Source organism: Archocentrus centrarchus, chromosome 10 (assembly GCF_007364275.1).
Source record: "Archocentrus centrarchus isolate MPI-CPG fArcCen1 chromosome 10, fArcCen1, whole genome shotgun sequence".
NCBI lineage: Eukaryota > Metazoa > Chordata > Actinopteri > Cichliformes > Cichlidae > Archocentrus > Archocentrus centrarchus.
The window spans coordinates 38,337,715-38,362,086 of record NC_044355.1 but is presented as its reverse complement, the minus strand read 5'-3'; the positions used below and the strand labels follow the sequence as shown (position 1 = coordinate 38,362,086).

The window sequence follows — 24,372 nt, the reverse complement described above, 5'->3', positions numbered from 1 at the left end:
GACCAAAGTCCCCACCAGCACCACGAATGAGCAAGAAATCAGTATTCACAGATTCAAGTTACAAACTGTTTTCTGTTCTGATCTTTACTTGTGCGACTGAGACATTTTTGATAAATGCAGTGTTTCCCTCACACAGATGTTCCTGGGAGACTTTGATCTGTCAGAGACAACAAAGTGACTGATTGACCCGTGGGTAATTCCATGCTCTTATTTTGAAAGTTCAGCTGGTGATGTTTTCATTTATTTCATTTTAATTCATCCGTCCGACCTCAGCTGCACTTCAGGCTGAGGTTGTTAATAAGTCCACAATTTATTAATTTTAAAACATTTCCTTCTACATTTTTAACATGTTGTTGTTTTACTCTGAGTTTTATTTTTTAATAGAGTTTATTCGTGTATTTTTTATCCAGTTTACCTCGGTACCGTGTTGTTCTCAGAGTCTTGTGTTTACTTTATCTGTTGTTGATCCCTCGGCTGCGACTGGACTTCAGGTCAGCGCCTGCTCTTTTTAAATGTTCTAATTCTAATAAACTTGGCTCTGCTCTGAAAAAAAAATGCTTATCAGTTATTAAAGCAGTCCCAGATTTTTACTGATCAATGTTTCAGTAGATTAAAAATGATGCACTGATACACAGACTTCATTTGACAGATGTTAGGCAAGCAAAACTGAACTAATTAGGAAATATGAAAATGACTAACTGATAGGGACTAGTTAAAACAGATGAAAGTTAAGATTTATTTTAGATTAAATGTGGTCTTTTAACATCTTTAACACCAACAACACACCAGCAAATGCAACAAATGTGGCAGGATTTCAGCTCCAGATTTGTTTGTTTGTTTTGTTTTGGAATGAGACAAAAGTAAAGAGTTTATGTTCTATTTTATATTGTTTTTATTCCCCAGTAATAAAAAGTCTTTAAAATGCCCTCATTTCTTATCTAATATTGAGTCCCAAGTTATCCTTGATGAATTATTGCTGTCTCAGTCTCCAATCAAGAGATGCCTTCAACATTGTAAACACAGAGAGGTTACAACAAGGTCCAAACCACTGGTTCCACTCCAGAACGAGGACAGATTAGAAAGAAAACATCTACAAGAGCCGGCACAGCTCCGGAAAAATTCCTTGGAAAGATGAAAGCAAGCTGGACTTGAACCAGACTGATGGAGGAGAAAAGTATGGAGTGAACAGCTGATGATCTGAAGCATCATCTGTCTAACATGGTGGAGGCGGCGTTATGGCGTGACTGCTGGGGGAAACGGGTGTTTATGGATGACGTGACTCCCGATAGAAGCAGCAGGATGAGCTGTGGAGCGTACAGGGCTCTACTCTCCGCTCCGATTCAGACACATGCTGCAGAGCTGCTCACAGAGCTTCACAGAGCAGATGATAATGAGCCAAAGCAACCTGCAAGGGTCTCTCAGAGGGACGGAATGGGATATTCTTCAGTGGTTCAATCAGCCACCTGATCTGAACCCAGCAGAGCAGCTTTTCAGTTATTAAATTCAAGCAGCAACTGAAGGTGGCTGCATTAAAGGCCTGCAGAGCATCTGAAGGAGGAAACACAGCATGTGGGTTTATTCAGGCACTGGTCACTGACTGCAAAGGATTTTTATCCTAGTATTAAAAATAATCCTTACATTTAAAATGATGTTATGATAATGGGGAAGTGTGTATAAAAATGTCTGTAATTAATACTCAGTTAATACAATAATTAAACCCTCTGAATTAAAGCTGAAAGTCTGCACTTCAAGCTGCTGCTGAGGACACGATGGTCACAGTCGCTGTGTCGAGAAACTGTTCACACAGGACGTTCTTTAAGGTTTTTTTATTTGCAGTGTGAAGTGTCTGAACAGCCTTCAGGAAAAAGTCTGAATGTTTATGTAAATTGCAAAGTTAAGGAAATAAAATATAAGAGGGAAAACAAATATAATGGAAAATCGTCTTATAATGGTGGGCTGCCTTCCTCCCATCAATCAAAGCGGCGGTGGGCAGGTTTTTGCTTCTTAGAGGAGAGCAAATGTCAGACAAACCTCCTATTATAAATAATTCCAAAGCAAATACTCTGTTAGGAACACTGCGGTGTGACAGAGAGCTCCTGTACAACAGTTTAACTGTCTGGGGAAAAACAGGATTTGCATTAATTTGAGGCGTTGTTTTTGTTGTTAGCTGCAGGGCAACCTGTTGGTATTCTCCTCTCATTGGCTGACACTGCTGTGTGATTAATCTGAGGCTCAATGACATCACGAGTCAGCTGGGGGTGATTAACACAGATTTCATTTCACCTCATTAATGTCTTCATAACAGAGCAGCACATTTTCAACGGGACACTGATAAACACACAAATGCTCACTCACAGACAGAACTACAGCAGTGACACACACACACACACATACACAAACACTTAATGGCTGAACACGCAAAACAAGAAGGCTCAACTCTATGAACGCACACTGATAAACACACCTGTGATGTAACACGTGACGAGGCGGTTCTCCAGGGACACATCAGCATCTGTGGTGGTCATGTACACAATAGGTTCGTAGGGCGTGCTGTTCTCCACCACCGAGCCGCGGTACACATCCTCGGTGAACTTTGGGGGGCTGTCGTTCTCGTCCGTCACCATCACCTCCACCAGGACGCTGGATGACAGCTTTGAGTCACCGCCGTGGTCGGTGGCGACCACGTTGAACCTGTACACCCTGGTTGCCTCACAGTCCGTCTCCCGCAGCGTGGTGATCCAACCGCTCTCTCCGTCGATGGCGAACACCTCGGCGATGTCCGACATGGTGCCATCAGGCAGTGACTCCAAGGTGTAGGTCACCACACCGTTAGTGTCTGTGTCCGGGTCATTGGCTGTCACCTAAAAGTTGACACATGCAGCGTTTTATACTGAAAATGTATTTTGAGATTTAACGTAATACACTGTTATAGTCTCTCTCAGGTAAGACACTCCAGGTGTGTTTCAGTCGGGATAGTGCTGCAGGATTTGGCTAAGCTAATGCTAACAAACAAAAGGTGAAAAGCCAGGAAAGCAATATAACTTGTTGGGACTTTCCAGACGGATGTACTAATTTTACTCGTCATCCTTTAAAAACTTCAGAGGAACTCCTTTTGAGGAAACCTGGAAAAAAATTAAGCCCGAAGTTCCTCTGCAGTCCAGTAGAGGCGCCACAGTAAGTCAGTCCCCATAGACTCCCTTGTTAAAACTTTCCAGCAGATATAAACTGATATAATCCTGATACAGAAACTGCTTTGGTCTCTATAGCTCATTCCCCCTTTCATAACAGCTGTTCAGGGGCCAGGATGTTTTTCCAACTCACCTGTTTAGCTGCTAGCTGTCTGCTACACTTCACCTCAGCTAACTGGACCCTGCCCCGTGTTTGTTCTGTTGGAGCCTTTTGGAGCATTTTTAATGTAATTATCTGACAATAATATGGCTGCTGTGCTTCACTGGACTAACAGACCGTCCAAGAAGGCGGAGCTTCAGTTTGGGTAATGAGATTCTCGGATTTTGTTTGGATTTTTTTTAGCATAGGATCTGCTGATTCTAATGAAGGCAACTTAGCAGTCCACCCTCTGATCCAACTCTTGTTCCTGCTCCAGAAAAAACAACAACAACAAAAAAAAAAACCCAAAGCAAAACAACATCCAGCAGCAAAAACGACAGTGTGCGCCACGGTCGCTACGTCCATGTCTAATATTCAGTCTGCCCATATTTGAAGCGCCAGGTGATTGCTGACACAAACAGCTGCTGTATACGTCCTTTTGGATCGACTGGATCAGAAGAATTTGTGTTACTATCATATTTATATGCAGGAAAAAAGACACTTTACATGTTTACAAAAATGTCTTCTTTATATGAACCTTGGGGACCCACAAGCTGTTAGGAATGACCTGGAGCCTGTTCACGGTTCAGGTGCCATATTGTATGATTATGAAGTCAGCACTTGTTTAGTAAATAGTTCCAACATCTCCAGTAAGTGGTAAATGGAACATGATGTCTCTTTCTTCTTTTCTACGAGCACTCGATAAGCAAAGTATCTGAGTCTTTTGGAGCAGTTGGAAGTTATTGGAAGGACCACGAACCAAGCTGCTCAAGTGCTCTTCTTATAAACCAGCCGAAACACATCACGGATTTGTTTGTGTGTTGAACATACGTAAGTTTCAGGAACTTCAATTCTTGCTAATCCTGTCCTGGTAATTCATAAAGGGTAAAGAGTTTCTCCAACACATCATTACTCATATTTCCACACCAGAGAAGCAGGAAAATAAGTTAACTAGTCCCTCAAGGTATCAAAAGTGAGACAGTCTCAAATCCCTGCCTAAATGTCATCCTCTGTAAGAATTGACAACAAAGCCTGGACTTTGTCTTAAGTCCAGAGGCTTTAAAATCTCTCAGGCTGCTCCATCATATCACTGAAAAAACAAACCAAGAGAAATGATGTCACCATTTCTGCTCAGTCTGTTTGCCTACATTTCACCTCAACTTTGTTTAAAGAGCACCAAAAATAACAGTTAAACAGGCTGAAAGAGACCAGTTTCGCTTACATTTTACTATACAACATAATATAGTATTAAATCTTGATTGCTACAGCTAAAATTCAGTAGGGGCGTGACTCTAACAAAAGACTCATGTATTGACCTAGAATGGAATAACAGCAGAAAGCAAAGCTGCATTTATGCAGTTGTTGCAGGTGCAGTGAAAACACAGTCAGACCCCAAATTTCCTGGACCTTAATAAATATTTTCCACTAAACAAGGGCGCCTTTGGGTGTAAAACCATCTTCAGTAATCTTGGCCCTAGTTTCTCTGCTCCACAAACAGGTGAGGAAAATCCCTGTGCTGGAAATTCCCAAACTCCTTTTTCAGAGAAAACAGTCTTTTCTCAGAAATAAAATATATATATATACTCATGTAACTAGACTAGATGGGTGAGTTTACAGTGGATTTTTTTGGTGTGTATAAAAGTAATACTTTTTAAAGCCTTTGCTTGAACTATGATGGATATCAAATGAAACTTCCTTTGGCTCACCTGGATAACGGTGGTTCCAGCAGGCATGTTTTCAGCCAGGAAAGCTCTGTATGGACTTGCATCAAACACTGGCTGGTTGTCGTTGACATCTTGGACTTGGATGCTGACAGAAACCAGTGATGCCACATCTGTCCCGTTGTGGTTGCCCTGGGCAATCACATCTATCTGGTACCATTTTGTCTTTTCATGGTCAATCCTCTTTTGCAACAACAAAGTTCCACTTTCCTTATCCAAGCTGAACACTTTATCTTTGTTGCTTTCAACAGTGTTCCCGTTCACCAGGCTGTAAATGAGAGGCGTGTCGGAGTCCGCCTTCACAGTGCCAATTTCTGTCCCTATGGGTATGTCCTCGGCAGCTGAGAAGGTGTACAAAGGCTCAGAGAACTTTGGAAGGGGAACCTCTGGAGGAACAACTTTCACCTGAACAGGTACTGTGGAGTTATAAAAAGGAAGGCTGCCATCACGAGCCTTGACTTTGAAATTGAAGATCTTGTTCTCCAAACCCACGAGACTCTCTTTGACACTCACAATGCCGGTGAAAGGGTTTATCACAATAATGTCTTCAGTGACCTCTTCAGCTTCATCTACTGTGTAGGTGACGTCTGCGTTTTTCCCATCATCTGCATCATAAGCTATGATTTGAATGACCGGGGAGCCTTTATTAACTGTCGACTGGATTGAGACCTGGTATTCTGATGCTTTGAATTGAGGTACATTATCGTTCTCGTCTGTGAGGATAATTTTGACAGTACAAAACGCCACTTTACCGCCACCATCTTTAGCCATGACTTTGATAGCTATTACCCTCTGGGAGGGGTTTTCTCTGTCCAGTGGCAGAGTTGTGACAATCTGCCCATCTTTGCTGATGGCAAATTTCTCATCAGCAAGTTTGTTTATGATGGTGTAGTCAACGCTGCCGTATGGTCCTTCATCTGGGTCGATGGCTGCTAATCGGATCACACGAGTTCCCGCCTCTGCATTTTCAGCCAGCTCTGCTTCATAGATACTCTGCTTGAAGTACGGAGTATGCCTGTTGCTATTTATCATATCAATACTGACTGGTGCAGTTTTCTGAAACACGCCGTCAGACACTGCCACGGTCAGGTTATAGTGAGGATCCAGATTCCTCCTGCAGACATTAGAAAAGGAGATGATCCCTGAGGATTCGTTGATATTGAAATACCGGCCTTCGTTCCCTGAGAGGATTTTGTACTTGAGGTTATTCAGGTCACCGGTGTCGGGATCTGAAGCTTGGATTTTGATGACAATGTGGCCACACTTTGCCATTTCATCAAGTGTGGCTTTATACCGGGAGCTGTCAAAGTCTGGTGGGTTATCATTGACATCAGTGACATTTACAAACACTAAGGCCTCACTGCTGTGAGGGCCAGTCCCATTGTCCGTGGTTTTGATTTTTAAATTAAAGTGCTTTCTGTTTTCATAATCCAACACCTGCTTTGTAACAATCAACCCAGTCTGAGGGTTTATTTCAAAGAAATCGCTCTCGTCCCCATCTGTTTTTACCATCTGGAAGGTCAAATCTTTATTTCTACCAGAGTCTTTATCAGAGGCAGAAAGCTGGATCACAGAGGTGTTGACTGGGAGCCCCTCAGCAATATTCACACTGTACATTTGCTTAGAGAAAACTGGGGTATTATCGTTCACATCCTCCACTTCTATTTCAATCGAGGCCTCTGAGAAAGCTCCAGTCACTGAGTCAGTAGCTCTGACTGTCAGCACATGCATGGTTTGGCTCTCATAGTCAAGGGGGTTTGTGACAGTCAGAACTCCAGTTTTGAAATCAATGTGAAAGTGCTTTGAGGCATTTTCCTCTTCAAGATTGTAGATTAGCCTGTAACCCTCCGGGTTCCTCGCCTGGACATGCAGGATGGTGGTGAACGGGGGCACGTTTTCAGGAACTTTGAGTGGATACAGAAGAGTCTGGAAGACTGGATTGGTTCGATTCCTCACTTGAATACTGAGCTGAGCCATGGTGCTGTGACTGGGCTCGCCATCATCTACAGCTAGTACTGTCAACGTGTATTTATTCAGGGCATTAAAGTCCAGAGGTCTTTGAAGGGACACGTCGCCCATATCTGGATCTATCCTGAAGAGGTTGTAGTCCTCCTCCAGTGTGTACATGACAGATCCATTTTCTCCCAGATCTCTGTCGATGGCAGTCACTTGATACAAAACATCTCCAGGTTCTGAGTCTTCAGAAATCATCATTGAAAAAGGCAAGTTTAGAAACTGAGGCGAGTTGTCATTGACATCATCTATAAAAACCTTGACAAGGGAGGTGGCTGTTCTTGGGGGTATTCTCATGTCTTGCGCTTTGACCACAATGTCATAAACATCTTGTTCTTCTCGGTCAAAAGGGACTCCTGTGGTTTCAAGTATGCCTGATGTTGGGGAGACTGCAAACCTGCCAGATGGGTTTACAACAGAGTATGAAAGAGCTTCATTTAAAAAAGATCCTGTGACTTTGAGCGCTGCTAAAGTTTTTACTGTCTTTAAGTTTTCAGAAACACTCGCTGAATACACTTTGTGCTCAAACCGGAGGTCACTCACTGTTAGGTTTGTTACATTTATGCTGACAGTAGCTAAATCTCTGTAGAGGCCATCAAAGGCTTTGACACGCAGCTGATAAAATGTCTTAAAGTCAGACACATTGTTCACAGTGATGAGTCCGGTATTGGGGTGAACTGAAAAGGCATTGTGAAGATTTCCTTCAGTGATGCTGTATGAGACGGCAGAGTCAGCATCATGGGCCGTGACGCGCACCACCTCTGCATCTCTGACAGCTGGGAAGATGATGGATGCCTCATACACAGAGGTGGTGAATTGTGGTGGGCAGTCATTCAGGTCCAGGACACGAACAGTGACCTTGGCAGGCTCGGCTGCATACAGCGACAGCTCCCCTGAGTCCTTCACCTGCACCGTGAAGCGATACTCAGCCTTGGCTTCAAAATCCACTGGTGAAATTAAGGAGATGGTGCCCATGCTCGAGTCTATCCTAAAGACTTTAAGGGCCTCTGGTTCGAGGATCTGATACATCAGCAGAGAATTTGAATCTCGATCTGCATCTGAGGCCTGAATAACCAGGGGGGTGTTTCTCTCTCCCATCACCATGCTGTTTATATGAGCAGACTCACCTATCTGCCCAAAGTACTCCCTCTGTTCAAACACAGGAAGGTTATCGTTCTCATCAATCACATAGATGTGAACGACTGTCCTGGACAAGGAGCCGGCCGTGGTAGAAGCTGTAACTCTCAGCTTGTACATGTCACAGGTCTCATAATCAAGGTGCTTGTGCGTTGAAATTAATCCTGTGTAAGGGTTTATGTAAAATGTCCCATTCAGGTTACCACTTTCTAGCTCATAATGCACTGGAGCTGGGCTCGAGGCTGACACGGTGACAACAGGAGTACCCACGGTGCTTAGCTCACTGATCTCTGTTAGGTATTCATCTGAGGGGAACGTGGGCGGGGTTTGTTCAGAGACACGGACGTGGACGTGGACAGAGCAGAGGTCACTGCGCTGAGGGAAACCCTGATCGATGGCCTTCACTGTCAGGTGGAACAGGTCCTGAGGCTGCAGGTCCAAAGGTTTGGAGACGCTTACGGAGCCCAGTTCTGGATCTATGGTGAAAACATTCTCGATGTTACCTGCAGGCAAAAAGGAAATGATGTTTAATGCAAATAAAATATTCCACAATTAAATCATTTAAAGTTTAATCATTCTGTAACAGACCTTAAACTTCCCTTATTGACAGTTTGTATCCAAGAAATCATAGTTTTTGCACAGTTTGAACAAACCAGCTCCATGTTTTTAATCCTTGACTCTACTAGAGTAGCTTTGCATGAGCCACAAAATCCTGCTTTATTGTATACAGGGCCTTGATGAACCTCTTCAGCTTATCCTCCATGTGAAACAAGCTGCTTTAGCGCCTTCCCCTTTAAGACAACCTTTTTCTGATTGGCTGCTCCACACAAACAGAAGGTTTAAACAACACTTGTGCTCACGCATTATGATTGTTATCAATCTCACTCTTAACAAAACAGAAAATAAGCATATTTCTCTAATATGAACCCCTCTGTCTCACACAGAGGTGAGTAAACAACAGTAAAAGTTTCTGATATGAGGCTGAAATGACTTTGTTTTTTTCACATATCAACTTTTGCCAAGATTTTCAAAGATTAGAGTGGGATTTTCTTGGTTCTGCTGCGCTGATTTAAGCATCAGAAACTCCTCTGGGAGACATTTATCTCACCCCACTGGCCATTTTTTAAAGACAAAAGAAGTCTTGAAAGCTGAATCTGAGACAGAACAATTGTAAAGATGGATGTTCTCTGCTATATGAAATACACTGCGCAGACATAATATATTCCACTGCAGCAACTCGGGTTGAGCTCCATCACGTATTTTCATAACCGCTCTGAACACACATGATCAGCACCATCCTGAGAAAAATGCTACACGACAGGCCGAGAGCAGGTTTCAGCTGCTTCAGTGTGAGAAGAAAAGAGACCCAGACCCAAGGGAAGTTAATGGAGACACTCTCAGATATATCACTGTGCCCTTGAACCCTTCACTTCAAGGATCTCACACCCAAAGGTTTTCAAAATTAGAAAGCAGTGGTGGCTCCCAGGAGGGAGGAAGTACAACTAAATGACTGTGAAGCTGAAGAGAAGCACAATTAATAAAAGATAAAGCGAGGCCCTGTGCTGCTCACCGGAGTGCAGGGAGTAGCTGATGTAGGCGTTGATTCCTGTGTCCTTGTCCAGTGCCTTGACCCGGAGGACCTCGGTGCCTGTGGGGGCCAAGTTAGAGATGCTGACCTCATAGCGGGGCCTGAGGAAAACCGGCGAGTGGTCGTTGCAGTCCTCCACATGAACCACCACCTTTGCAAAGTTCCTCTTCACTGGTATCTCCTGGTCACGCACCTGAGGAGGAGTGAGGAGATAAGGAACTGCTGGAAAAATGAACTGGGGAGTGGAGTTAAGAACTTAATAAAGACAAATAAAGATGACAATGCATATCTTATTTGAACTGTTATGATTATCAAGTGAAGGGACTATTTTTTTTTTTTTTTAGAAAACATCAGCATTAAGTTACTGCATGAACCTTGTATATTTAAAAATCACTCTTTAAAGCACATTATCAGTTCAAACAAATATATTTATGAAGTCGTAACGATCAAAACTTTTTTCAGTACCATGACGATGAGCGTATGAACAGCGATCTTCTCATAGTCCAGCTCCTCCGTCATCACCAGGACTCCGCTCTTCGGGTCCAGGTGGAAGAGCTTGGTGCTGTCCGGATGGAGGCTGCTGTGGATGGAGTAAACCAGCTTGCTGTTGGTGTCGGCATCCTGAGCGCTGATCTGCAGGATGTCCTTCCATGGGGAGGTGTCCTCAGGAACCCTCACCTTTGACGCACAGGGGCCACACATGACAGTCAAATACAGCAGATTAGCTGTTAGCTTAGCAGAGCAGCAAAAAGTTTGAAATCTGCTTCTCACATGTCGTTACACTCCTGATCTGTAAAGATCCTTTACTTTCCTGTAAGCTCCTCTATCCTGAATCCTGTTATGAACTGAAAATCTGCTGGTTCTTCCTCGACTCACCTCATACAGCTGCTCCAGGAAGACGGGGCGATGCTCATTCATGTCCAGCACGCGGACGTAGGCCTGCAGTTGGGATAGACGGGGTTTGAGAAAATGGATTCAGAGCATAAACAACATCAAATATGAAAGGTAGAGCTTCAAAGCTGCTGATCTGTGACTGCCTGCAGGGTCTCAAATTAGATTCTACAGCAACCCAGAGATTTTCAAAAAGAGATGAAGACACAAATACAGTTGTAGGATGTTTGTGTTTGATGTGTTGGTGCTGCCACAGCAGGCTGATGTGCAAAGAGACTTTAGGGTGCCATAAAACACACCATTTGCTTTCTTTGATATCAGAAATGAGAGGGAAACGATGTTTGGATGCTTTGAAGTATTTGTTTAAGTTTGACTAAGCAACTGCAAGCCCACTATGGCTTTACAAAGAAAAGTAATTAATCATCATGAAATACACTTTATTCTCTGAGTTTTTTTATTTGTCTCAATAAATAAAAATATTGCTGTGTTTTATTGCCACTTTCAGTCAGGGCTGACTCTAGTCTGATGGATTATTTTTAGATGACTAAATCAAATGAACTGGTCGTTTAAATATATGACAAGACCCAAACCATTAATTCATTATCAGCCTAAATCTGCTCTGTATGTTCCTTAAAACACTTTTATAATTAATGATTATGAAAAACAAACACAAACCTAAACTAAACCAAAAATGATGAAGGCCTAACTGGGCCCAATAATTAACTGCATTTGTTTTGAATCATTTCAAAGCTTGTGGCTGGGCTCTCCCATAGAGAAAAGAGCCAACGCAGGCTTTTCAAATAGTTAGAAAATGTTGGTCAGAACTATGTAAACTGAGCACTGCAGCCTGACCACCAATGCCCAAGACATCCAATCTCTTGTACTGCACTACTGCATGGTCTGCAGCGATATGGCCTCCAATATGGCAGATCAGCTCAAAGGCCTCATTGAATTCTCTAAAATAGTCCATCATCGATACACAAAGTGGCTCTACTGACATTAGGCAGGAAGAAGCTGTGAGTTGTGCAGGTGCGGAAAGCAGCCAAAGCTGCCTGAGAATTCAACAAGGAAGTGGAAGCATTGTTCCAAAAATGGAAACCATACGCAGTAAACCACAGAAAACGATGAAAACGATATTCACACGATCTGTACACTAATTCTACATGTTCTTGGCATTTTTCATCTATGCTGGCCCGTATATTTGTGTGTAATCTGGTGATCGGCGGCCGGCACTGTTACTTTTGTGTAAGAAAACTTGCTGTCAGCTGTCTCAAAAGCTGCTAGAAGTCGCCAAAGGACAAATCGAGGTCCGGGGTGGGTCGGGGTGTGTCCCCCTCAGTGTCAAAGTGAGGTCCAGGCGATGCCATAGCGTATGTAGGCACGCATTACGAGTGCTGTATGCACAAAAAACACGGCGACAGCAGAGTTTTCAGGTTTCACCTGTGGCCTACAGTATCCTGGTGCCAGTCACATTGTTGTTGGCTACGTGAGCATTTAAGCCCCCCAGCAAGACAGTGGAGCTCCCAGCAGGGTCATCTTATAGCACCCCTTCTAGGGACTCCAAGAAGACTCGGTATACCGAACTGCTTTTTGTGCTTATGGCCCAAACATCAGTCAGAACCAGATCCCTGTCCTGACGGTGCTCTAGAGTGATACAGAGCCCAGCCCCTCTCCAGGACAACGGTTCCAGACCTCTTAGTCTGGCCCCTCACCCAGGATCAGGATTTGCCTCAGGAGAACCTACCAGGGGCAAACCGCCCCAAAACATTGCTCCTGGGATAATACAGAAGTACAAACCCCTCCCCCTCCATAAGGTGGCAATTATTCAGCCATCTATCATTGCTCTATGTCTGGCTGGCAAATCTGAACAGCTCCAAATATGTCTGATGTGAGCACGTTGAGGCAGATGCAGTCTACGCTGAGCGTTCCCTCAGTTTAAAGATGTGAAGAAAAAGAGTTCAGGGCAGCGAGAAATAAATATATCAAATGCCAGCAAACAAACGTTTGACAAAGCTCATGATGATTAAAACACAGAGTGGCTAAAAATAAGATTTATAAGATTTTATTTATTTTATTCATGGTCTCAACTTCTGTATCAACACAACAAACTAACTTTTGCTGTTACCTGTACAGCATGTAAAATGCCTAGCTTTTGAGAAGAACAAGCGTTCCTAACCTGCGTGGTGGCGCTGTGGTGCCCGTCGGTGACCTGCACCGTCAGGTTGTAGTTGGACCGTCGGGCTGCATCGAGCTGACGGGCGATAGAGAGCGTTCCTGTGTTCCTCTGGATGTCAAAGTCTTTTTCCTCATCCCCGCCTGAGACATGAGAGGGAGAAAGGTTTGAGTTAGTGAGGTTGTGGATCAGAGCGTATTAGCTGTCAGACTCTGCAGGCTGATTATGACAGGTTGCTGCGATGATGCTGGTTGGCATCGTCCTCCTGGACCTGCAGGGATTTCTCTCTCACTGCGTTAATAATGATTCACTTTGTAACTCTGAAAGGTCAAAACATTTCAAACACGAGTCCCAGTGGAGAGAAACATTACGGGTTGATGCTGCTGCCTGTTGGTCATCATACAACTTTTCAACTTTACATGTGATTACACATACGAGCAGTTATGAACTGCTGTGTAGCAAATACCACCATCAATCATGAAGCAACATGCACAGCGAGTCACATAATCTGGTCCTGGCTTCCTGTTTGGTAAAAATGAGGTTCAGACAAACTTGTGCTGATAAAGAGGGAAAGAAACAGACTTTCTTTGCTTCATGCAAATCATTCATCCCTGTGACGGCTTCTTATTAAGAGCCAGAGCTGAGAAACCACAAAACACATTTACCTGCTGCACCACCTGTCTGTCTGAGCTCTCCTGTCTGCGTTTGCTGCTCTATAATACCAGTTGATGGTGGAGATGTGGGAGAGTGAGTAATGAAATGTTAAACAGTGAAAACAAACCTCTGTTTAAAGCACTGAGTCCTCGTGTAAACCTCACTGAACTGGTTAATGGATTAAATGTTGGGGGAAGTGAACATTTGATGTATTTGTGCTTTAAAAACACTGTTGCACTCGTAGTCTTGTGAATATGTGCAGCTTACAGTAAGTTTCTCATTTGGCTGCACTTGTAAGAGCGTGACCTCTGTTTTTATGGTTAAAGTGAAACATGTTTCATGTTCAAACAAATAGTAGAAGGTGGTGTACACACAGAGAAGAAACGGGTTGAGCTGCTCTCACACTCACACAGACAAACATCTGTTTAACTCTAGAACACAAACCTGACTTTTGTAACACTGTAACATTTAACGTTACTGTTCTAGGGCTACAACTGCTGAATGTGCTGCACTGGTGGGTGGTTTATGGTTTGAGGCATGAAATATGATCCATAAAGTTCCATTTCAGTTACAGATAAAAGATTATCAGATGTTAAAACACCTGTTTCTAACAGAGATTGTTACCAGATTGTTTCTGCGCATTTGGAGACAGGACCACATGCAGGACAAACAAAGGTGAACTGTTTATTGGCTGAGCCAAAGTCCAAAATAAGACAAAAACAGGAAACAGAAGTCCACATAAACACTGGGAGCAAACACAGGAGCAGACAATCTGACAAGTAAAAGAGGGCCAAAAGACTGACTGAATACAGGAGTGACCAAACAATCACAAAGGAAGGAACAGTAAAGCTAGAACAAGACGAGTGACCAAAAGTCTAAACACAGACATACAGGCCAGAAGTTAGAGAGTAGTTTACAAAGAAGGAGCACAGGCAGGGGAAGCTAAGCAGAAGAACTCAAACTCACATCACTAATCAATAATGAAATCCAAAACTCAAAAACAGCACAAAAGCCTCAGACCAGGACACGATCAGTGGCACAGGTGCAGGACAGACCGCAGCTGTGACCAATCACAGCCTCTCATTGCTCATGAGACGTTCTCTTAAAGGAAGTGGCAGAGACAAGAAACACGCTCGACTGAAGGACAGTAGGGGCGCCTGCCCGTTAGTTGCCGTCTTTCAATATGATGTGCTTCCTGCTCGTGCTGGACGATGTGGCAGACACATCACGGTCGATGCTGCAGCGGAAAAAGCATCTTTCAAACCCAAAAGCTTTCATGCCAACGCTGTTTGTTCCGAGTATCTCCTAAAGTTTTATTTCGGTCTTTCAGTGCATCAAGGGAGCTCCAGTCTGAGAGTGACCCATCTGACTGTTTGATTTTACAGAGAATTAATGACAAAGAAATGTCTCACATACTTTTGGATCCAACTATATGAACCTTTTTGACCCTCAAAAAAGGTTCATATAAAGACCTTGAGGCCAGTAATTAGCCCAAGACTGTACCTGCAGGGACAGAACTGGACTTTTTAGCAGCCATGTTACTGAGAGTGTGCATTTGTTTTCTCAGCTGATGGCAGTAATGGTTACTTCATGGTAAAAGGACGTGAATGTTGGATTGACAGAGTTTTAAAAGTGCACGGCCCAGGAAATGCATTCAGTGTGTGTGAGTAACGACCAGGTGCTGAAAGCGTCTTTCCTCCTCAGTTTACTTCTTTGTCACAAATCACTGAATTCTGACACACACTGTGCTGTAACTGTGCATTTGTTCACTGAGTCACTCCCACCATCTGTTTATCTCTTCTTTTATCCCCTTTCTTCCTTCATCCTTCCTTCCTTTTCTCTTTGAGTCTTTCTCTCTCTCAGCAGGTTCTGTGGATGTACGTGAGAAAGGTGAAGCTCATGCCTGCTCAGCCAGATGGTGTTTATTAAGATATCCACCTTTTGCTCACACACACACACACACACACACACACACACACACACACACACACACACACACACACACACACACACACACACACAGATAACTGAGCATCGTTCTGTGTCATTTTTGCACTTATATGGAAACCAAGAGACCTGTTGGCCTACAGAGCTCCACTGTCACGTTTTCCTTGTACAATATGTGATATGTTGGAACAAAACATAGCTGACCTGCAGATAAGTATCACTGTGCTGATACTTAGTTTGTTTTTTATTTTTTTTTACAAATGTTGAAAATTTGTACAAAATACAAAAGTCAGAAATTGAAAGTCTGTGTGGAACATTCTGCAGACCTCTGCCCAATGAATGCTCATTTCAATAAATAAGGGAAATAATAATAATAAATAAGGGAGAAGCACCCACTGAAGTTGTTTATCTTCAAAACTGCAGCATAAAAATGAAGGACGGAGGACGACTAGGCATCGGACCAGCTCGTCTGTCCTTAAGCAAACATGGATAGAGTTCTCTTCTTTATTTTTGCTTCTTCATCACACACAGACTCTCCTTTGCATTCATCCCTGATCGATAGATAATTGGGTCACCTGGAGGTCCATTTGGGTCAGTTACGCCCTGATGACTGCAGAGTGACCTGCCACGCTGACAGGAAGTCTTTAAACAGAAGATCTCTGACAGTGCTGGCTGTTTCAGCACGACAGAGAGGAAAATGTACTGTAATTTTACACCTTACTGATCATCTGCACACACGCACACACACACACACACACACACCAATATATCTGCCTTCTTTGCCTCTCTCCCTCAGAGTAAACAAAAAGAAGGCAGACAGAGGACAATCAGAGGCTGTCAGTCTTTTATCTCAGACATCCTTTAATTGAAGTACATCATTTCTTACGTGGGGCACAGTACAATACAAATGTTTCATAAAGAAGGCACGAAGGTCAAGGTGGAGAACGCTACTGTCGTCTAGCAAAGAGGCAAACTGAGCAGTTACTCCAAGTTTGGAGGGGCAGGTGGAAATCTGCTGCTTTTCATAACTTCATAAGTCTAAGAAATGACCACACAGGGCTGAAAAAGACATTCAGCAGATGAAAGGTCCCCTTTTACCCACATTTGATACCAAACAATTGATGTTTTTGGGTGGCAGATACGACTGCTCCTGAACACAGCACCTCATTGGTACTCAGTGCGATCCTTCTGTCACTTCTCAGAGCCACCATATAAATGTCTGCCTGGAGGCTGATTTGGCGCACCTTCTAACAGCTGCTTCCCAAAGCTGCCTGCTCCACTTCAGGGCAAATCAAGAAGAGTTAAAATGACCACAAACAGATGTCCAGTTCGGCTGCAGTTTTCCTCCATAACTCCTTCCAAGCAGAAACCCGGAAGTTTTCATTTCTCGGCTCAGACGCCTGGCGAGCTCCGCCTGAGCAGCTCTGACCATGCAGCAGGTGAGGAACAGCCTCGTGCTGCCTGAGTCCCCGTAAAGGGAGTCAGGTCAACCATCCCACTGAGAAAACATCATTTTCTCAGATCTGCTGCTGCACGCTTCGAGTCACCGGCCAAAGGTTGTGACAGACGCTGAGGGTCAGAAAATGAAGACAGACTGTCTTCACTCCTGCAGCGCTGCAGAGTTACAGCAACGCCTGGAGAAATAAGATTCATGAGTTCATGCTCTCTGAGCTCTAAAGGAGCAAACAAACACTCAGTGGGTGGAACATCATTATCACCTGTACTCTGCTGGCTTTGGCCACAGTTACAGGTGAACGTCTGCTATCCAACACGTGACCATAAGCAGGAAAACCACTGAAGCAAACTAACCAATGAGCATCATCAGCATGCCAAAGGTTCTGCTCTGGTTTCAGCTGCATAAATGTTGATCTGACGTGTTGATGAAGTTAGTGTCACTAAATGAGGGCATCTCTCTGCGCTGTGAGGCTGCAGGTCTTTGTTCAGACAATAATATAACATGCTTCAGGTGAGTCCCACCATTAACCGCTGCTTTGGACAAACAGTTTCTTTGTAACTGATCTGATACTGCAGAGAGGTGTGTGTGTGTGTGTGTGTGTGTGCTGAGTGAAGACACACAGAGCCCCTCCTGCTCTGCAGTTTTCTTTATTGAGCGATCTCTCTGTGGATCTGTGACCAAAAACCTGAAACACTGCAAAGCCCTCTGCTCGCGGTATAAAACAGCCGTCGTGCTTTTGCTGTTGCAATCGTCTCCTCCTCCCACACACACTCCACAGTCCGTTCAGTTAGGTTCTGTAATATCACATTATCAGCATTACTCACTAACATGTGAGGACTCAGTGAAGATCTACAGGACAGAGCCAAAGAGTGATCTCAGAAATCAACACTCCCAGCTTTACAACCACATCAGGAGGCACGCTTTTCTGAGCATTGAATTCAGCACAATTTGCAGTAAACTGCTTCCTGCAAACTTTAGTAAATCGTGTTTGTATGATTCATTTCACTACTTTCATGCCCAAACTCTATACATGCAAATACAACAAGCTGCAAACAGCTCTGTGCCCCCACCTTTCAGTCTAAATACTGCTAGTGCAAAATTTACTGACCCTCAGTTCACAAATTCATTTAAATAACTGATTAAGATAAACATACAAAACTTGTAGCTTTGATTGGGATTTTTGTCTCAGATAATTAGCACATTATAGTTAAAAAGTAGTTTTTTTACCTTCTCTTACAAGTTCATTTTGATTATATTTAGGACCCTACAGAGGTGAAGAGAAGACCAAAAACAGAAGGTTGTAGTACTAAAATATGTTTTCTTCATTTTTGCCATCTTTGGAAACATCTCACTGTCCCTGTAATTAATCATGTTTGAAAAGTTTGACAAATTAGCGTTATGCTCTTTTTCCTTCATCTTTTCTTGGCCTGTTTGAGTCCTGATCAGTGAATTATCTCTAAGATTTTCTTCACATGGAGTTCAAAGTAATCTTTCAAAATAAACAGGTCTCAAAAATTCAAAAGCTCTTCAGCACACTGCTTTCAACTTCATGCAAATGTCCTGTGGCACAGCAGAGGAGCATCATCAGCCTTCAGCGACTCTCTGGTCACGTCAAAGGAAGAGCAAAGTCATTTTCTACTACTGTACAAACCCTGAGGTCCACAAGCTTTAACCAGGCAAGAGACAGACTGAGTCCAGCCACTGTTTAACAGCACTGACTGTAGCAAAGATCAAACACCCTCTGCACTCAGTCTGCAGAACTCCCCCACAAACCTCCAGTCCTTTGGTGACACAGCAGGTTCTAGTGTAACAGTGAATTAGTCTGAATTTCAGTATGGCCCTTTTTCATGTGCTGGATGTGGTGTTTCCTCTCTACATTTCATGGGTTACGGAGGGGCTGGGCTCTGAGAGAGGAACCTGCTGGAGGCCTGTTGGATGTATCATTTACAGACTGAGCAGGCTGCAGGATGAGGACACGTCTTGTTTTTGTGTGAACACAGAAGTTGAACCCAGCTCTTGCTCTCCCAGCTCCTTCTGCAGAAGGCTGTTCAGTTTTTTCAGCCTGAAATGACTGAGAAGTTTATTTTGTGTGTGTTTTTTTTGCTCTTTCTTTGCTTCCTGAAATAACAAATGTGACTCCCGCAAATGTCAGCAGACGTAACGCCCGCCGTCAGCAGCTCTGAGAAAACCAACCATGTCCTCTGGGATGCAGAGGGTCTCTGCTGGGCTCTGGCTCAGATCGAGCTCGATGCAGCCAGCTGAACAGGAGGAAGCCCAGCCTTTCTCTGCACACGCTGCCCTGCCTGGCAGGAGACACTTGGCAAAACCCTGATGTGTTTTCCTGGGAGCCTCAAAGGGAAAAGCACAGCAATGACTTCCACTTGAATATGTTGTCATGCCTCTTATGTATTTCTGTAAAGCTCTCTGTGACAGACCTCCTGAGAGGAGGGAGGAGGAAGAGGAGGAATGGGCAGTTGTCCCTGCAGTGGGGATCTGGCAGGTGATGAGAGGAGGAGCTCTGCTGTGTTCCTCTCACAGAGAGAAATGTCCTGCTGATACCGCTGACACCAAGACCTTTTTTTCTTCCCCTCCATCCTTTTTCCCTCTATTTATCCACCACTCCAGGAGATTCAGTGCTGGTCTATTGCATTATTTATATCCTGTTAGTTTTTCTTCCTGTTTACTGGAAAATCCAATTCAATTCCATTTTATTTTATTTATATAATCACAACAACAATCTCCTCAAGGTAAACACTGTATTGCAATTACAGAGAAAAGCCATCAATCAGATGACCCCCTGTGAATAAGCACTATTGTAGAATAGCTAAGGGAGGGTTCAGGGTCACCTGATCTTTATAATGTCTGTATCTTAAATGATCTTTCAAACAGAAAACCAGCAGGTTAGTCTGTCTTCAGGGCTTTCCACAGCAAACTCACTTTCTGCCTGCTGTTTTGAATTTGACATCAGAAAATATTTAATCTCTCATGCAGGTTCATGGTTGAGTGTAGGGACAGTTTGTGCCAGTCTTTGGCCATGCACATACCTGCATTTGTACGCAGTGCTCCAAAAAAAACCCCACAGCATGCAGCCAGACGGCAGGGACACCATGTTAAAGTTATCAGTCAAATGCTGTCAGATAAAAAAAAAAGATGCATATATCTATTTCCGTTATTGCAATAATCTGATCCATATTTCTTGCTTTGTAATCGGATCTCTACGTGGAATCATCGTCGCCGTGCTTCCCTCTGCGGTTCAGTAACTTGTCAAACCGTGAGCCGTTTAGAGAGATGAAGTCATTTGCTAGCTTTCTATCCTGCTCATTGCAGTTGAGTTATGTGGCACGAGAATGTGAGCCGTTTGCTTTCAGTCTTTCGGTGAACATCACGGAGACCTGACAAACACACTTGTGGGAAAACTCTGGGTGAAGCAGAGGTGCCAGATTTAGGAAAAGTCTTGCTGAGCACATAAATAACACGACAGAATAACTCCACACAACGCTGAGCTCGCACACTCCAAACATTTCCCTCCTCCGACACACTCATACTGCTCGGACTCTGTTATCATTCGCTGACCTTTAGAAAATAACTTGTCTTCAGTTCATCTGGTGGCACATGAGGATGGATGATGATGGGACCCTGTTTGCTGCGAGCCGGTGCTCTACAAGTCAGCACTTTGGGGTAAGTGGAAATATGGTCAATGTCAAATATGATTTCCCCGGCTGCAGAGTTTAGCAGGAGGAGCAGAGACAGAAACTGTGATCTACGAGGAGTCATTATTCTGTGATAGGTGAGCTCTGATTCAGGTGATTTTTCTGATTTGTTTTCTTTGTCAAAGTGAGCGCTCTGCAGAAATTAATACTAACAGGATTCCTCTCCATCGTTTGTCTTCCTTTAGAGATCATTACCCTCATTTGTGTTCCTCTCACTGAAATTCACAGCACACAGCTTCAGATCAAAACCCAGAGTGTGTGTGTGTGTGTGTGTGTGTGTGTGTGTGTGTGTGTGTGTGTGTGTGTGTGTGTGTGTTTGGTTCCACTCACCCACGATATCGAACCACCGTTGCCGATGTGGCTCTGTCATGATGATGCCCACCATGTGAGTGACAGGTTCTGTTTCCATCACAGCAAAGGTGAAGTGGGGCTCCTCAAATGTGATTGGTTCTGGGGAAGGTGGCGGGTGGGCGATCCACTCTATGTCAAGTCGAGCTGTGGACGAGCGGGACGGGCTGCCCCGGTCTGTAGCTTTGATCTGGAAACAAACAGAGACATGTAAGGCCTCGTGTAAGGCAAAACAGGAAGTAGCGACAGATAACTGCAACGAGATTTCAGAAGCTCCAAACTTTTCCAGCTCAGGTTCAGGCGCTTTCTTCAGATTTGCCAGAAAATGCCATCTGCACTTGTCCGACCCTTCACGCGTGTCAGTGTGTGTGCTGCGTTTGAGGCATTAGGTGCAGACGAGTGGATAGCTCAGGCCTGGACTCGAGTACACAGACACCTCCTCACTCAGACTCTGCTCTTACATTTGACTCAGAAAACCTGCTGTGAGGTGGTGAAACATCAACATTCACCATGGCACCCTCAAAAAAAAAATGAAAAAAAAAGCTCAAAAGCTTCACAATTAATTATCTCCAAAGGGTTTATGTTTCAGACACGATGTCAATCTGATAAATTCCTATTCAAGTTCAACACCTGGAAATCAAAATGATGGACTTCCTGTGGACCAAGAGGTGTTTTTGTGCTTATTTGTTCTTTTATGTAAATCAAGTTGTGAAGGATCCTTCTGGAGCTGATCCACTCCTAATGCAGAGTGACAACAAACACCGACTGTGTGAGTGCAGCTGCACCAAAGAGCTTTCAGGGTATCAGGACAGCTCATTTAGCCTCTTTAACCCTTCTGCAGAGACCCTCAATGGAGCACAGCCTGCTGGAATAAAGACTCTGCTGCAGCACCTACCGTGAGAATACTGTAGTTTCCGGGCCAGAAGTCACCGTGTGACGTGACCACGCCAGTCACAGGGTCAATCTCAAACTGTTCGTCCCTGTTGTCCTGCAACTTGTAGGTTACAACAGCGTTCAGGCCCTCATCATCATCACGAGCGACCATCCTGCAGACTTCCTGCTTGCTGCCGTCGTGACGCCGTTCGGGCAGCCTGACGTGGAAAAGTTTGTCCGTGAACTTCGGCCGGTTGTCGTTGGCATCCAGAACCTGGATCACAACGGTAGCGGTGGAGCTCAAAGATGGCGATCCGTTATCTGACACGATCACCTGAAGGTGAAGAAGAGTTGGAAGGTTAACAGATTAATAAACTACGCCACCATTTTTGGAGGAACTTCAGATTTTTTGTTCCAAATCTGTTCCAGTTCCTGACGGGACTCTGAATGTAAGGAGTCAGTGGGTCAAGCTGAATGGAACTTAATATGGAGCAACGGCTGGAAAGGTCTGCAGTGTTTCAGGTTTTAGTCACATTTCTACACAGCGCACACACGCTCATTATCTCATTAAACACCTCATATTGTCCATGTAACGATCACATAATCACAGATCAATCACAGAGTTAAAGTGAGATGATTCAAAGTGATTAAAACTACCAGAAAAATGAGAAAGTGGAGCTTCAGGACTGAAGTTTGTTCCCCAGTTTTTATGCTCTCAGCCTGCTACACCCACACTCACATGGTTCATTTATGTCTTCTTTTGTTTACCATTTCTTAAATGTTTAACATAAACCAACAGCAAGAACACGCAAAGATGAACTGTTGCCCTTTTCTTAAAAATGTATATGAAATAAATAACTAAGCTGCACGATCAACACATTCTGACTCTCTGAGGCAAAAACTCCTCAAACTTTTCCACATCTCTTTGTTTGCCTGATACATTCCTCAAAAGTCCTGCAGTGGTCCACAAACTCGCTGTGTGTAAGAGGTCTGACTCACAGGTCAACACTCAGCGCTGAAATTATGGCAAATAAAAAACTTCCAATCCAGGGAACTTTTCTGTTGGAATGATTTTTGTTTCCTCTGCTCAGAGACTCTGACGTTCACTCTGCAGCAGATTAAATGACCCCATCATGTTTTGTGTGAGTATTGTTGTGCGTTCTTATGGATTTATGGAGACCCCAGTGATTCACAGAAGAGCCGGATTTGTTTGTCCTGTTCCGGCATCAATCCGACAGGAAGAGAAAATGTTGTTTATCAGAGTCTCACCTCAATGCTGTGCTCCGGTTTATCCTCCCGATCCAAAGCTGAGACGGTGCTGATAACACCTGCAAACACACACACACACACACACACACACACACACACACACACACACACACACACACACACACACAAAACACTGCCTCAGTCATCATTTTACACAATAATATCTGTGTGTGTGTCCATAAGTCTGTGCAGTGGAGCAGAAACACTTATAAGCATGTTAAAAACAGCAGGCATGGTCCAGAGTCACAGCCAAAGGAATCAGAGGATAATAAAACAATGAAACTGTAAATAATACAACGTAAATAACATATACAGCAAAAAGTAAAGCGCAGTCGTCACTGCTTCCTGGTTCTAATTCAATGAATAAAAACGAGTTTGTTCTGTATAATTTTTAATCTGAACTTTGGGACAAACTCAGCGATCTGTGCAGAGTCCGGAGGTCGGAGAGAGAAGGTGCTCAACAAATGTAAGGACTTCAAAACAAACGGCAAAAACGAGGCGACCGAGCAGGTGCAGACTGACACCTGAATAAAAGCTGATACAGAAGTCAAACAGAGAAAAAATGAAGGCATGAATAATATTAGTAAAGTCTGTGAAGCAGAGAGAAGCCAGCTTTGACAGCAGCAGCAAAGATCACTGTGACCGTCTCCTGCGTGGAGGTCAGAGCTTCCTTCTGTTTTCTGTTCCTTTAAATAAAGACAGTGTGGTAGCATCCGTCTTTGTCACACTGTTTAATGTCCAGAAGACATTAAAGAACCATCCATCCACTTCCATCCACTTAGCCATACCAAGGTCACAGGGCGAGAGGTGGAGTACACCCAGTTATTTTCTCACAACAACCGGAGCTATCGATATTGATACCGTCAAAGGTGGACACTAGTAGGTAAAATGCATAAAGTGAAGGGACACTTTATTAGAGACGGGCCACATGATATCAGCGGAAAAGAAAAAAGACAAAACTAATATTCCGAACAATTAACCATGCAGAGCTGCTCCACAGCTGGAAATACATGCTTGAGGCTGCCTTACACACTCAGAACACAACACTGCCTCATCAGTGGGAGTAAGGGTCACTGAGAGCCAAACAGCCAATCAGATGCCTCCAAAGATTCAGTGAAATGACTGAGCAGCTTCTCAGCACGCCGGCCTGTGTGTCCGCAGCTGCTTTACCGTGGTGTAATTAACAGCTCATCTGAGCTTAAATGCACTGATGAACCTCTGCATGAAAACATTGTGAAAGGGTTTCTGGAAGCCCTGATTGGGCC

The 24,372-nt window shown here is 43.9% G+C and overlaps 1 protein-coding gene across 2 annotated transcripts in view; it reads right to left on the bottom strand.

Moving 5' to 3' along the window:
• The window catches only part of fat2 (FAT atypical cadherin 2), a 116,275-nt gene that overhangs the window by 58,005 nt on the left and 33,898 nt on the right, over positions 1-24,372 (bottom strand). For both annotated transcript variants that reach the window (XM_030738688.1, XM_030738689.1), the window contains exons 4-12: positions 23,108-23,166; positions 21,861-22,172; positions 20,948-21,155; positions 12,854-12,993; positions 10,663-10,725; positions 10,252-10,464; positions 9,769-9,979; positions 5,034-8,701; positions 2,465-2,861 (exon numbers count right to left, since the gene is read on the bottom strand). In XM_030738688.1, coding sequence (XP_030594548.1) covers positions 2,465-2,861; positions 5,034-8,701; positions 9,769-9,979; positions 10,252-10,464; positions 10,663-10,725; positions 12,854-12,993; positions 20,948-21,155; positions 21,861-22,172; positions 23,108-23,166 — 5,271 coding nt within the window. The remainder of the gene's footprint in view (positions 1-2,464; positions 2,862-5,033; positions 8,702-9,768; positions 9,980-10,251; positions 10,465-10,662; positions 10,726-12,853; positions 12,994-20,947; positions 21,156-21,860; positions 22,173-23,107; positions 23,167-24,372) is intronic.